Source organism: Phlebotomus argentipes, unplaced genomic scaffold (assembly GCF_947086385.1).
Source record: "Phlebotomus argentipes unplaced genomic scaffold, Phlebotomus argentipes genome assembly contig_15, whole genome shotgun sequence".
Lineage (NCBI taxonomy): Eukaryota > Metazoa > Arthropoda > Insecta > Diptera > Psychodidae > Phlebotomus > Phlebotomus argentipes.
Window position 1 is genome coordinate 15,015,829 of NW_026776181.1, and position 13,308 is coordinate 15,029,136.

Here is a 13,308-nt window from a genome sequence, read left to right on the forward strand (position 1 = left end):
TTTATAAACCTAAATAAAGAAAGAAATTGCAAGGTAAGTTTAATATCTTATAGATATTTCAACATATTATCATAACTTCCTTAGATAATCTTTGGAGCCTACAATTTTCGTACTGTTTATTATATAGTGTTAATCAAGACATAATTATAATTACGACCGTTTATTTTCTCCTTTAAAAAGGTGTCTCTGCTCATTGTGGCTTTGCTGAATTGCAGAAAACGCAGAAATCCTTAGAATTTCTATGGAAATTGGAATTCCAGGCGCCACAATTCATTCCAATATTGCATTGACCACTTTGTCACGGGCTTTGGCGTCCGCTTGCTAGCAGTGTAGTCGCATCTCTTCTCGCGAATCTCTCACCTCTTCGCGGCTTCTGGCGGCGTAAACGCACCTTCGGATTCAAATGGAGTCGCGGTGGTAATACGAGCGTTTGCACAGATTCTCTCAATTCTGCAGCTTTTATTGTTTCCGAGAGGGAGTCACGATGGTCGCGGCGCGGAGATTCTTGTATTATTAATTATCTGCGTGCGAGGGTGAGAGGCTGCGGAGCTTCACCTTGTGCACAAATCACAGTGGAATTTGCGGTATTTCCCTACCACGGACTCCGGCTCTCCGCATTCATGGGCAATCGATACTAATTGACATGCACTCTAATCATGCCCCCGAATGTGCCTCCTTGCGCCCAATCTTGTCACAGGAATTGAGATTGAAAACTCAGGCTCGCCCCCAAATGCGGCCATATGTGTGCCGATGCTGTTGGGTGACACAATCCGTAATTTATGGTGCACGAGAGGCTCTGGCATCCTGAGCACACACATCCTGAAGGATGCCTAATGGAATGGTGTTATTAATTAGGAATAATTATTTTAGGTTTAATTAATCTCAAGTTTTGCTGTTCCTTAAATTGTCTCCCATTCATTCGTTCATTCATTGCTCGGGAAGCTTCAATTAATGCAAATTCAATTCAACTCTTCATACACAGCGCTGTCGCTCTCACTCATTCTCGTCCTAGCGGGGATGTTTTTGTCCATTTGCGCTTTTTTTTTGCGTCTCACCCCGAGCGCTGGAGGCTGCTGCGCCAGACAGAGTCAGAATGAGGGGGGAAAATGTCGTCTGTTTCGCGTCTTTTCACCCCGTCGCTGCACATCTTTCTCTGCCACACGGGAATTCTCGCATTTGGGAACTTTCTCCGAGTGTGACACGCTGTCCATCTCGCTCTGCGTGAGATGAACTGCTGAGACGGCTGATGGCGCTCTTCTTTGGCATCTCTTTCGCGCTCATTTTCAAACACTCGCGCGGAACTTCGTGCTCTCCGTCGCGCAAGCATGGCCAGAGCAGAGCTGTCTCGCTCGGAAATCCAATAGGGATGGAGTGACAGAGAGGAGTGCAGGTCCGCCGAGGCTGAAGCTCTCGACTGGGTTTCAGTTTCAATCGCGCAGCCAACAGTTTAGTTTAGGCTCTCGCAAGCGAAGGTCGTGCTGCCGCTGCCATTCGAAAATCGTGAAGTGCTCCCGCGAAGAGTAAGAGAATCAATAGAGCTGCAAGCGCAGAATTCGGTCGTCACGTCGTGAGTCTCCTTCACGGGTCTGCCAAGCGATTTCCACAAACGCAGTGGTGGAGCTGAGTTGCGGGCGCAAATGTGCGATTATCTAATCACTCGCCGAATCGGGCAAATGCGAGTGTGACAAGCGCCAAGAAGTGTGACTGAAGAAGAAGTTTTGGACAAGAGAAGAAAATCCTTTGAGAGAAATTTCGGGGTGAAGTTTTTGAGTTTGTGCCGATCTGTTTTGGGAATTTCTTATCCGCCCATTACACTTGTTTGGAAGTTTGTTCTATGTTTATCGCGCATAGTTTTATGATTTACACTGGTGTGTTTGTTTGAGCATCTTCTCGGTTCTTTCCTGTTTTCTATCTCTTGAGTTTTATCTTGAGTTTGCTGAGATATTGAGAGAGATATAGCCATAGATGAAAATGGTGTCTAGTGATTGTGTCCTGTGGATCACGATCCTGTGCTCGCTGGCCACGCTGGCCGCGGCCAGGACCAGCTCTGGCCTGCACTCGGAGCAGTCGGCGCCGCCGTCCAGAGTGCAGCAGTGCCGCGAAGGATGTCTGGAAAAGGTAATAATGACAACACACTCAATAATCCGGCCTATCGCGAAGTGTCTTATCGCGGCGAAGTGGTGAAAAGTCTCTGAGTGCAGCTGGAGGAAATATAGTGTGTGCTTTTCCGAGTCACTTCCTTGCGGAATTGCGCGGAAAAGCAGCGACCCAGGGTGGGTTTCGCGTTGGGGAAGAAGTGTGATGGGAATTTGCATAAAAATGCTCAGTCGCAGATTTATGTGTGCTCAACAATATGTATAGCAGATATTTTATGTTGGGTGTACATGAAATAGAAATACCATTTTCTATTGTATTCCTCGCTCGGGTGTCTCTCGAATGGTTACTTTTTCACTCTCAATGTGGCATCAACTAAATAGTGTTTTATGTATTTTTCTTATCCTTGTTCGCCTCTCCTCTTGCCCCGTCGTCACATGCCCATAAATCTCCGCGTGTTCGTGGCAAGAGAGCCGAGATCCGCAGTGTAAAATGTTTCTCCCCTGTGTTGTCCTGTGTGTGTGTATATAGAAAATTGTTCTGTTTTCATTCTTATTCTTCTTCTTCTTCGACTCCTTGAAATTACGACTGTTGGTGAAACTTTTCTCCATTCTTCGTGCTTATCTGGACTCTTCTCTCTTATCCTCACAATTCACACACAAGTCGATTTATTGTATGAAAGTCCGAGATTGCACGGACTTTTTGATGCACTTTATGTGGTGAAAAATTTTTGGATGTTGTGCGCGTTTTCCATCGAAGATTTCTCTCTTTCTCGAGGGAATTGTTGTAATTTGTCAATATACGGAAAATGTGTGGTTCTTGGATTTTTCAAATCGAAATCTTGTGTGTGGTCTGGGCGTAATCTCAATTGTGCCGGCAAAATCTCCGTGTTGACTTCCATGAGAAATTTCTCCACACACAAACCGGGAGTCGCAATGGAATGAAAGAGCGAAAAAGCTGCCGGTATTGAAGTGGAAATCTCTGACTTTTGTGTCTTCTTCCTTTCACTCCTTCAATTATTTCGTATTTTCCATACTTGGGAAAATGGCAGAGACACAAAAAAATGCTTGGCTGAGGGATGGAATTGTGAAGGTTCTTGCGAGATTTCCATTGTATATCTTTTATCTAGTTTTTTTTTCTCCTTGTTGCTCAATGCTCACCGTTGATATTTTCTGTATCCACTCATCCATTTTCTTGAATTTGCGGCAACACAGAGTGGATAAAATCGGATGTTTTTCCACCACTTTTTATTAGTGGAAATTAGGAAGTTGTGAATTTCTGTGTTTTGAGCTTTTTTTTCTCGAGGAATTCCCGTGATTTCTGTCACAATTGTGATGCTGTGAAGCACAAGATGCACAATCTTGATAAGAAGGTGATTATCCTGGGTGATTATCAAGCTTCTAGATTGAGCCATTCTGTACAGTGAGACCAAAAATTACTATGCAGAAAATGACGGAGGATTTTCGGGTGGTTTGAGGGATGAAAATACCCGGCAAAGGATGCGCGCAAGGAGGGAAAAGAATGATGAAAGAAGCGGTGGGACGCGAGTGTACCGAAAAAAAGGAATGCTGTTCGCCTTGTGACGGCATCTTCTCATTCACTCGTCCCCAAAAAGTCTATATAAACTCCACATTGAGTGAGAGCGAGAGAGAGAACAGAACATAAGTGGGATGGTGGAGAGATAGAAGAAATAAAATTGAGCAAATACGAAACATCCTTGCAGTATTTTTCATGATTAATTCCTTTGTGAATATTCTGTCTGTTGAATTTTTATACCGCCTCAGGGAATCGACGGAAATGTGTGCAAGAGTCGAAGCGTTCTGTGAAAATGGTATTCTATATATGGCATGATAAAAATAATAACCAAGAGAGATAGGAGGCAGAAAAAATATGACAAATCCCATTTCAACTTCATATATTCTGGGCTCGTGTGTGTGCGCTAAGAAATGTTAATGTTGCGAAGTTTGAGTTGTGCGAACAGGCTGTTAGGGGGGGTGGGAAAAAGCTCTGGAGTGGCGCTAAAGCTCTCCCAGAGTCGAGAGGGCAAGAAAACGGCGAAGAGAAACTTTTTCGGCGGGGTGTTAACACTCCATCCCTTATTTATCCAAGGCCACCGACTGGGGAGGATGAATTCTGCGTGGTGGGATAAATTAAAAACAATTTACGAAAGTGGCACAACTTCCTGGGAGAATGCTTGGGCGGAATAATTGCTGAATGTTGTGCTTCGGCGCGTGTTTTTTTTCCTTGGATGCTCCACCAAAACATCCCCATTTGACTTGTCGGGGCGCGAGCGGGAATCTCAACTCTTGCTTGTTTGTGACATTTCTGCAATTTAAGAAATTACATCACGACAAAGAGGCGCATTGTTCCAATTTTTCCACCCCAAGACATGCGAATGTGACGCAAAGAAAGAGAAGTTTTGCATAAGGAAAAGCGTCGACAACGCGACTTCAATTAGAAAATGTCACCGGCGGCAAAGATTTCTGCCTGGAATAACAACACCAGATTCAGCAGAAGTTTAACAGTGGATGAGTGAACTTTAGTGGCAGAAGAGCATCTTGGCAAATGGCTTAGAGCTTTTCTATTTCATCCGGACGGATCTTGAAGACATTTGAGGGCTTTCATTTCAAATTCTTGCATCACAGAGACAGAAACTGAATGCTTGTTCTTCATTAGAACACCCCCGAATGTATCTTGAATTCTTTCCGGCACTGTTTTCGGTGTCCTGCAAAGAAAGGCGCATTTGAGAATTTGCTGCAGACACGTAAAAGAACAGAATGTGGGCACAATATTGGACAGGCACATGTGGGGCAAGTGGAAAACAAGAGGAACATTCGAAGGGAAAAGCGACAAAACTTTAACACATAGCACAAAGTTTTTTTTCTTCGCCAGGGATAAGGAGTGTGGGTGGTTCTTATCTCCCACTGTCTCGTGTCTCACAAGGAATAATACAGAGAGAGAGAGTTTTTGCGGGCGCAGTGCGAAAGTGGGTGCTGTGATCTCAATGGGGTTTCCTTTTTGCGCCTCGTCCTTGTGCGAAATTCTCCCTTCCTGGCATCTTAACTTGATTTTACCATCGAAAGGCATCGCGTGGTTTAGTTTCCTCCTTTTGCTGCGTCCTTGTCTATGTTTTGGGGTATATTTTTTGTGACACACAAAATGTGCACCATAAAAGTAATTTTATATATTGTAAATTCGCAAAGAGGGTGGAAAAATTGGTACCAACAATCCCACCATATCAAAGTCATCTCCAATGCTGGGGATGTTTCTTGTTTTCCTTCACCCACTCTTCTTGGCTCAGAATCTCTCTCTCTCTCTCTCTGTCTGTTTTTTTTGGTTTTAGGGGGTGTGAGACGATATATTGCCTGGGATTCCACAAATATGTAAGACAATTTGAAACTATATGAAGCATATATTAGGGCATATAAATCAAGATAGCGGAGCATGGGCAGAAATTTCTTAAATAAGATACACATATCTGTTCAGAGGGGAGAAAACTCTCGAAAGCGTCCCACAATGGCAAAGACTGGTAGTACATTTCATTGTACTAAAATAGACAAGTTAAACGTTTTGCTCAGTGACCTATAAAACGGATCTCCGAAACACAATATTGTTCTTTTCCCTCCCAAATACACTGAGTGTGTGTGTGAGACGCTTTTGAGAGTGTTTTCCAGTCGAGGGGAGTTTCATCAGCCAGCATTTTGTCCTCACGTGATATTCCGCGCTCTTATCGCGACATCTCGATCGCCGAAATCATCTTGCCGCATCCTCAAGATGCAGTAGTGCGCGATTATTTATTAATAAGTGGCGGCGATTCGATCAATCACGCTGACTTGAGACGCTGTGCAGCCGATGGAATGCTCAAATTTGGGCAATTAACAATGTGCAAATCATCCAGCAATGTGAATACACAATTTGCATAATTACTCTGCGAGAATTTGAGGCGAAATATGAAGAATCTGAACATTTACTCATGTTGAGTTGTTGTCAGCGTTTAACTTTATGTCTCTTCGCGACTCTCGCGCGCCTTATACGCAGGTTTGTCGGCGGTGAAGGCGATTTTGTGAAATATTTCAGGCGAAATCAGCAAATCTCATGCTCGTAAATTAGCACGGGGCATTCGGGATCGGTGAATAGTTAAATGAGGGCTAGGTTTCCATATAGCCAATTATCCGGCGTGTTTGCGGGAAACGTCGCGAGTCTGTTCACCTTCGGAAGCCTTGGCGATTTCTGCAGCGTCTTACAGCGAATTTGGACAGTTGGAATGGTCTGGAATGAATATATGTGATGATGGAGAGACAGAAAATTCATGTTACCATGTTGAGAAGAGGCGAACAGTAGGTGGTAAATTAAATTATCATAAAATAAACTGTTGCAAATACAGACACTCTAGTAATTCGAGGTGAAATTATGGGCTGAGCTTTGGAGATATATCTATTATAGAGCATCATCTCTGTGTTGATATGTTTGCATGGCCACTCTATCGCTAGATAGAAATCTCATGGATCTAGATTATATACACGGGAGGCACTTTGTGGCGTGTGTTTTCCATGTTTTGTTCCTCGAAAACTTGCAATTTTCATACCTTATCTTTTGGGGAATCGTCCATGGTTCTCGGCACTGTTAAATGCTTATCCCCTTTTCAATAGGTATTCTCCAAACATATCACTTCAACTTTATAGGGTTAGCAGGTTCTCAAACACTCATCCACCCTTCTGTGCTGTGTATTTATTAGAGAAGACAAGAGGCAAGAAATAGCAAGACAGAGCGATGAGGGTGGGCAAATAGAAAGCATTGATCTTCTCCATAGCATTTCACACACTCTCTCTCTCTTCATTTTTGCAATAAAATAATGGATGAAATTTCTCTCCTTCCCTGCATTTGGATGGGGGTAACATCTCCTTCCAATTGTTGAGGTGAAAATCCATGGAGTGGAATGAAAACTGGTTTCATTTGCGATGAAATTACTCAAAAGAAGTCTCTTTCTCTCTCTCTCTCTCGAAAGGGTGGTTTGGAAAAGTGATGCTGCTGCTGGAAAAAGGTGTTGAGGAATGGATTTGGATTCAAATTGCAAGATTGGCGCACTTTGAAATGCGAAGAAAATAAGGGAATGCGAGATAGGGTGAAAATAACAATGCGAAGAGCGCGAGCTGAAATGGCTGTACGAGATCTTGAAGCTTGTCTTCAAGGGAGAATCATTTAAATACATTTCTCTCTCTCTTTCGTGTTGTCAACGAGTTTAGTTTTCAACTTACCGTCTTGCGAGCTTCAATGCCTTTTAGTGGGTTGAGGGGAGGGCGAAAGGTAAGATGCTCAAGTACGGGATTTTCTTTCAACTTTTCCACTAAAAGATGCTCAGTTTCTTATGGCAGGCATTGAGGGGGAGGGAGGAAGGGAGAATGGCGAGTTTTTGTGCTGCATGACATTCTCTTGATATGTCACGGCATTGACTGGAATGTTACAAGATCGCCCTATTGTCTCTTATCTCTTGATGTTCTTATAAATGTGTGCTCCTCGTGTCTATCGAGAGGACATGGAGAAAATACTTTTTCCACCCATCTTCGGGGCTCATCACAGAGAGAAAAGCCGCCATAGAGAGTGAGTGGGCGCGGTTCGTCGCATGGGGAAAAGAGGAGTTGGAAAAGGCGACATGAAGGAAAATCTATCTAAAATGAAATCTTATGTGGTTTACTGCCGTCATCCTTAGGCACAAGTGACTGGAGGATGTTTATGAATTTTCATGCGGCGCTTGTGGGGGGTGAGAAAGACGGCCAAGATCTTCATTTTGCTGACAGTGAATGAGTGTCTATGCAAGTCGAGCTTTGCCCTCGGAGAATCCTAGTCGAAAAACTCTGCGTGCAGAGAGAGAGAGAGATGATGGTGTACCTGAGAATTAGGGTAATTTCCTGTGTTTGTTTATTAATGTTGGATTTATGTAGAAAAATCCCAAAGCGGGAGATTTATTTTTGAGGGATTTCCTGGGCAATTTTCTACTCCAACGTCTCTCTATGCCTTGTGATATGCGAGCCAGTAAATCTCCACGAATGAGTGAGGAAGAGGGATGAACAAGGGGTAAACATGTGCCACTCTGAGTGAACCCGGATTGCGAAGATTGTGTGATTGCGCCAAAAGATTGCGGATTGCGCCCAAAGATTGCGGATTGCGCCCAAAGATTGCGGATTGTGCCAAAAGATTGCGGATTGCGCCTAAAGATTTCGGATTGCGCGTTGGATTGCGATTTTACTTCAGGGATTGTGGATTGCGTTTGGGATTGCGGGATTGCGATTCAGCGGAATTTGGGTCATATTTCGGGTCATTTGACTTAATTTCGAGTATTAAATGGAATTTGACCAGAATTCGGGTAGTTTTTCTGAGAATTTTGTACTCACTCGTCAACCACGTGCATAGAAATATTAAAAAAAAATTGTTTTGTTTTTCCTTGAGACGTGAAATTTCCAAAAATACGTATATCCTACAGTTGTAGAAACATCACAAGTATTGCATGTTTACTGCCTAAATAAATTTGTATTTTGCGATGATAAATGAAAATAAAGCGAGAGACGATCCTCAAGCAGATCCAGGTAGAGATTGACTTAGATCAGAGATGACAACTTCGGAACCAAAGACATTCATGAAAACCTTCTCATCTGTAGTTAATTGGTCATCTGGAAGTTTTTTCTAAACACTTTTTGATACCTCGAGATGGAATTGCTATTTTAATTTCTGAGAGTCTGAATAGACAGATGAAATGTTCAACTCAACGTTTTCTCAAGTAATAACCATTGGTTTAAGGAAAGAAGAAAGTTCGTTACAATAATTAGCAAAATTTCAGAGACAGAGAATCCTTTGGGAAATACCCATGTATAATCCCTATATTCATTTTGCAACACTTTCTCTCAATGGCCAAGTTTATTTGGGTTGCTTGAACTCACACTAATACTTGCAAATGTGACCTGGCCAGAAAATAGCCAGTCCAATGCAATTATTATCAATCAAATTTTCAATGATAATAATTTTCTTCTCTCTGCCACACTGTATAAATGCAGATCAAAAACATGTTTAAAATTTATACCCTGCGTTCGAAAAAAATTTGCCAACGACTCAACGTGGTTCAAAATTTTGCATTTTGCTCTGTAAAAATCTGCCCTTGTTTCAAGGAATTCAGGTAGAAAATCGACTCGAAGCAATGTAAAAGTGCCAATCTGCATATATTTATAATTCCAGTAAATACCTATCGTGAAATCTCATTTGAACAGCAGGTATCTGAAGGAATTCACACCCAAGTTTAAACCAAAAAAATATATTTTGTTAGTGAATTCACTAAATGAGAATATTTTAACATTTTTTTTACGAGATCACTGTAGAATTTATACCTTTACGTCCTATGTGATTGACCGTATAAAGTAATAATAAAATGACTTACTTGGATCAGAGAATTACTAGTAAGATATCACAAAGAACAAAACACATTTTTGCTCATCACGCCATGGAAAAATAGTAAATCAATCTGAATACGTGCCAAATTCCGAGAAAAACTACCCAAATTCCGCGAAATACTCTTAGGGATTGCGGATTGCGCTTAAGATTGCGCTTAGAATTGCGGTGATTGCGCCCAAAGATTGCGATTTTACACTAAGGATTGCGGATTGCGCCAAAAGATTGCGGATTGTGCCAAAAGATTGCGGATTGTGCCCAAAGATTGTGGATTGCGCCCAAAGATTGCGTTTTTACACTAGGGATTGCGGATTGCGTTTGGGATTGCGAAGATTGCGTTCTCAGTGAACCGTGATTGCGCCACATGTTTACCCCTTGGGGATGAATAAATTGAGGAATAGGTCGACAGAGCGTATTATGTGAATTGCTATAAAAATTCTATCGTGTGTTTCTTCCATTATTTTCATATTTTACAATATATATATATGTGTGTGGCTCTTCTCTTTCTCTCCTTCTAACGTCTCTGCCGGCGGCCAAGAGGGAGTCGCAAGGCTCAAATGTGCGTACATAGGCTTCCATTGTTGACTGCGGAGACAAAAAAAAAGCAAGAGAGGGTTCTTTTTTGACCATGTACTGCGGGAAGAGTTTAGGCGGCATATAATTCACTCAGCAGCTCTCCAGGTAGACAGCAGTCTTCCTCGGGGTGCTGGGCGAAGGGATGGGGAGTGTGTCGAGTGGGAGAGAGCAGAAAAAGCAGGGGACAACCTCCGGAGCCCACCTAATAAATTGAGTATAGAGAGAAGGAGATTTGCCCGAGAGAAGAGGGAGCCAGAGAAAAACGAGGACACTCTGGGAATCCTTATCAGTTCAGTGAATCAACCGCAGAGACGAAGAGAGTGTTTGAAGGAGACAAGGATCGGCTGTGATGGAAAGGAGTGAATATATAACCATCGCATATGGGGTTAATAATAAAGAATTGTTGCATCTCGAGCTCAGTTGGGTGTTGTCAGAATTTTTAATATGCATAAACATTATGTTTCAGCCAGAAGCGCGACTGACAAACTCCCCATTCTCAATGTGTTTGTGTGAATTTCGTATGCAAAGTGGGCAAGATTGCCGCCAGGAAGAGAGTGGAAAGGGCGAATAAAAATTTGTCATCAAACGTGTGAAGAATTACATTCTTTTTTCTCTTCTGCCATCATTCTCCTTACCTTGATATTATTCATATTTATATCATGCACATTAATAATTTTTTTTCCGTGCTTCATCTTCTCTCCCTTCTGTGATGGATACACTTTTCTTTTCTCTTGTTCGCCGGTTTTTCCCTCGTCTTGTTCGGCCTAAAAATGATACAATTTGTGAATACGTAATATTATATTTAAATTTGAGAGAGAGAAAGAGAGAATTTGGGTGGAGATTTTGGGAAGACGCGCGGTTTTTAGAGGATGATTTTCCACGAAAGTAAAATCTCGTACGCAAAAGTGCGGTGTTTGCGGAAGGTTTAAGGCTCATTCCAGCCCTGGCTGTTGTCTTGTCCAATGCAGTGCTCGATAGAGATCTCCATGTACAAGTAATTTAATGGCATTTTATCCACTCTTGTGCATAATAAATTTATTAATACCCGCTTCTCATTCACTCCCATCGCTGTTGCCATGAATGGCGCAGAGCATAATGCGGTGGAACAGGAAATTTTTATTGTAAGTAGGAGTTTAATAGGTGCACCACTAAAATGATTTATTTGTCCTGAGACACACACGACTTGATTGACGAACTACGTGACATGATATCGGAATGTTCGAGGCGTTTTTCAGCGTTGTTCTGGCAGCTGAACGTGGGGGAAATTAATTCCCACATGCGATGGCTGTTGTTGATGCACTTTTCCATCAAGATGACGGCTATATGTCCGAATTTCTGTCGCTCCTCTCTTGCCAGGACGATGTGGAGATGAGTGATGAAGCTCACCTCTCACAGGTCAACTCTCGAGTCCTTTGCAACTTTCCCCCACTTGACACAACACATCCCGGTGTCGTCCTGAAGAAGCGTCGTCGCCCATTCAATCTGTGGACGCTGAATTAATATGATGCGATGCAGATGAGAAGAGCAGAGAGAGAGAGATTGAGCTCAACTTTTCCTCACAAACACCTCAGCGACTAAATAGATTTTCCAGCGCAGTTGTGTGAGCTTTCCTCCCTCAAAACTTCCCTCATATTTAAACCACCCTCGAGACCACAGTCAATGGCGGAGTTACAATCTTCCCGCAGTTACACAATATAAGGAGAGCCTCAAGTACAAGTTTTGGGTAAATATTCGTCTGCGATGAAGCGGATTGCGCCCCAACTGAGGGAATTTTCCATGAGAGCGCCCCACACGAGTCGCCCCTTTCCCGCTCGTTGGCAACTGCCAGACACAGACGATGTTTTCCCTCATCCACCTCGCAAATTGCACACCTTTTCCCGCATTTTTTCCCCGCCCGCCCGTCACACCATGAATTTGCAAATGGGCTCACCTTCAGCCCTCCGGGTCAAGGCGGATGCTCGCCTGCGGTGTCACTGGGGATGCAAATGAGGCAGAAAAGGGGTTGCGTGTCAATCGCTTGCTTCGTCTTCTCGGAAATCAATTTCCTTCGTCAGTGACGAGGAATTTGGCAATTTTGTGAGGATGATTGACTAATTGGGCAGGGAAAGTGGGAGGAAAGCACTCGGTGAGGGCATTGTCCAGTCAGTGCTCCCCATCGCGAAAATGTGACCAAGTAGCGAGAAGAATTAGCTGAGATTCCGCGACTGCAAGTGACAGTGGATGTATCTTGCCAGATACGCGATAATTCTCATGATTGTCTATGGGAGATGCCATGGAGGAGTCTCTTGGGCTGTTGTGTGTCGTCTCCAGCTGAAATAGACACACACAGAGGCCATTGGGGGGCATGGCGAAGAACATAAATATAAGATTGTTCCTATATAGGAATGTTCCTTTTGGACGCGAACACGCGGTGACGTGAGAGAAAAGTTATATGAAAGGCCTCTTCTGGAAGAAGAGTGGAAGAAGTTGAGGCGACCGTTGGTAACAACATAAAGATGCATTAAATAGAGACAGCGAGGCATTTGGTAGCATAAGTGAAATTGTGATTTATGTTCTTTAACTCTGTGATTTATGTACAACGTGTCAATTTACGTAATCAATTTGTATCGCCTTTGGACTCTCTCTCGCAAGTCTCACGTGGGGATTTTACCGGCTGCCATTGTACGATATTTGTGCACTGACCAATTGACTAATTGAGCAGCGTCGAGCATATTTTTCCCGGCTCTGATTCCGCATGAAGATTGGATGCGGAGCACCAGAGACAAGTGCATCGGAGAAGCCAAGTGGAACGATTTAGTATTTATGGAGCGAAAAATTTGTGTAATTGAATGGGAATTATTGCATTCTTTCCGCTTCGGTGATGTGATTTTTTTCATCTCTGTTCTAAGTTTGTAATCTTGTGTGACTGAAAGAAAGCAAGGTTTAATATGAAATATTTTGGCGTTGAAAATTCGATATTTCTTTCAATTTTAGAGACAATTACCTTAAGACAAGAAATGATTAGAATGTAATTATCTTTCAAATAACGTTGAGATCATTGCGATATCTTAATTTGGAGCCGAGATATTGCAAAAGGAAGAGAGATGTGCGGATAAGGACATTAAATCATGAGCTTAGAATGTCTAGAAGATATTTAAGCTTGTGAATATGCTTGAAATAGGGCAAAATCAAACCAAAAAAGGAGTTACACATGTTCATATCAAT

The 13,308-nt window shown here is 42.7% G+C and overlaps 1 protein-coding gene across 1 annotated transcript in view; it reads left to right on the top strand.

The window, feature by feature from the left end:
* The first annotated feature begins 1,459 nt into the window (after positions 1-1,459).
* The window catches only part of LOC132261438 (uncharacterized), a 173,850-nt gene continuing 162,001 nt past the window's right edge, over positions 1,460-13,308 (top strand). The window contains exon 1 of the mRNA XM_059760255.1: positions 1,460-2,118. Coding sequence (XP_059616238.1) covers positions 1,966-2,118 — 153 coding nt within the window. The 5' untranslated portion in view covers positions 1,460-1,965. The remainder of the gene's footprint in view (positions 2,119-13,308) is intronic.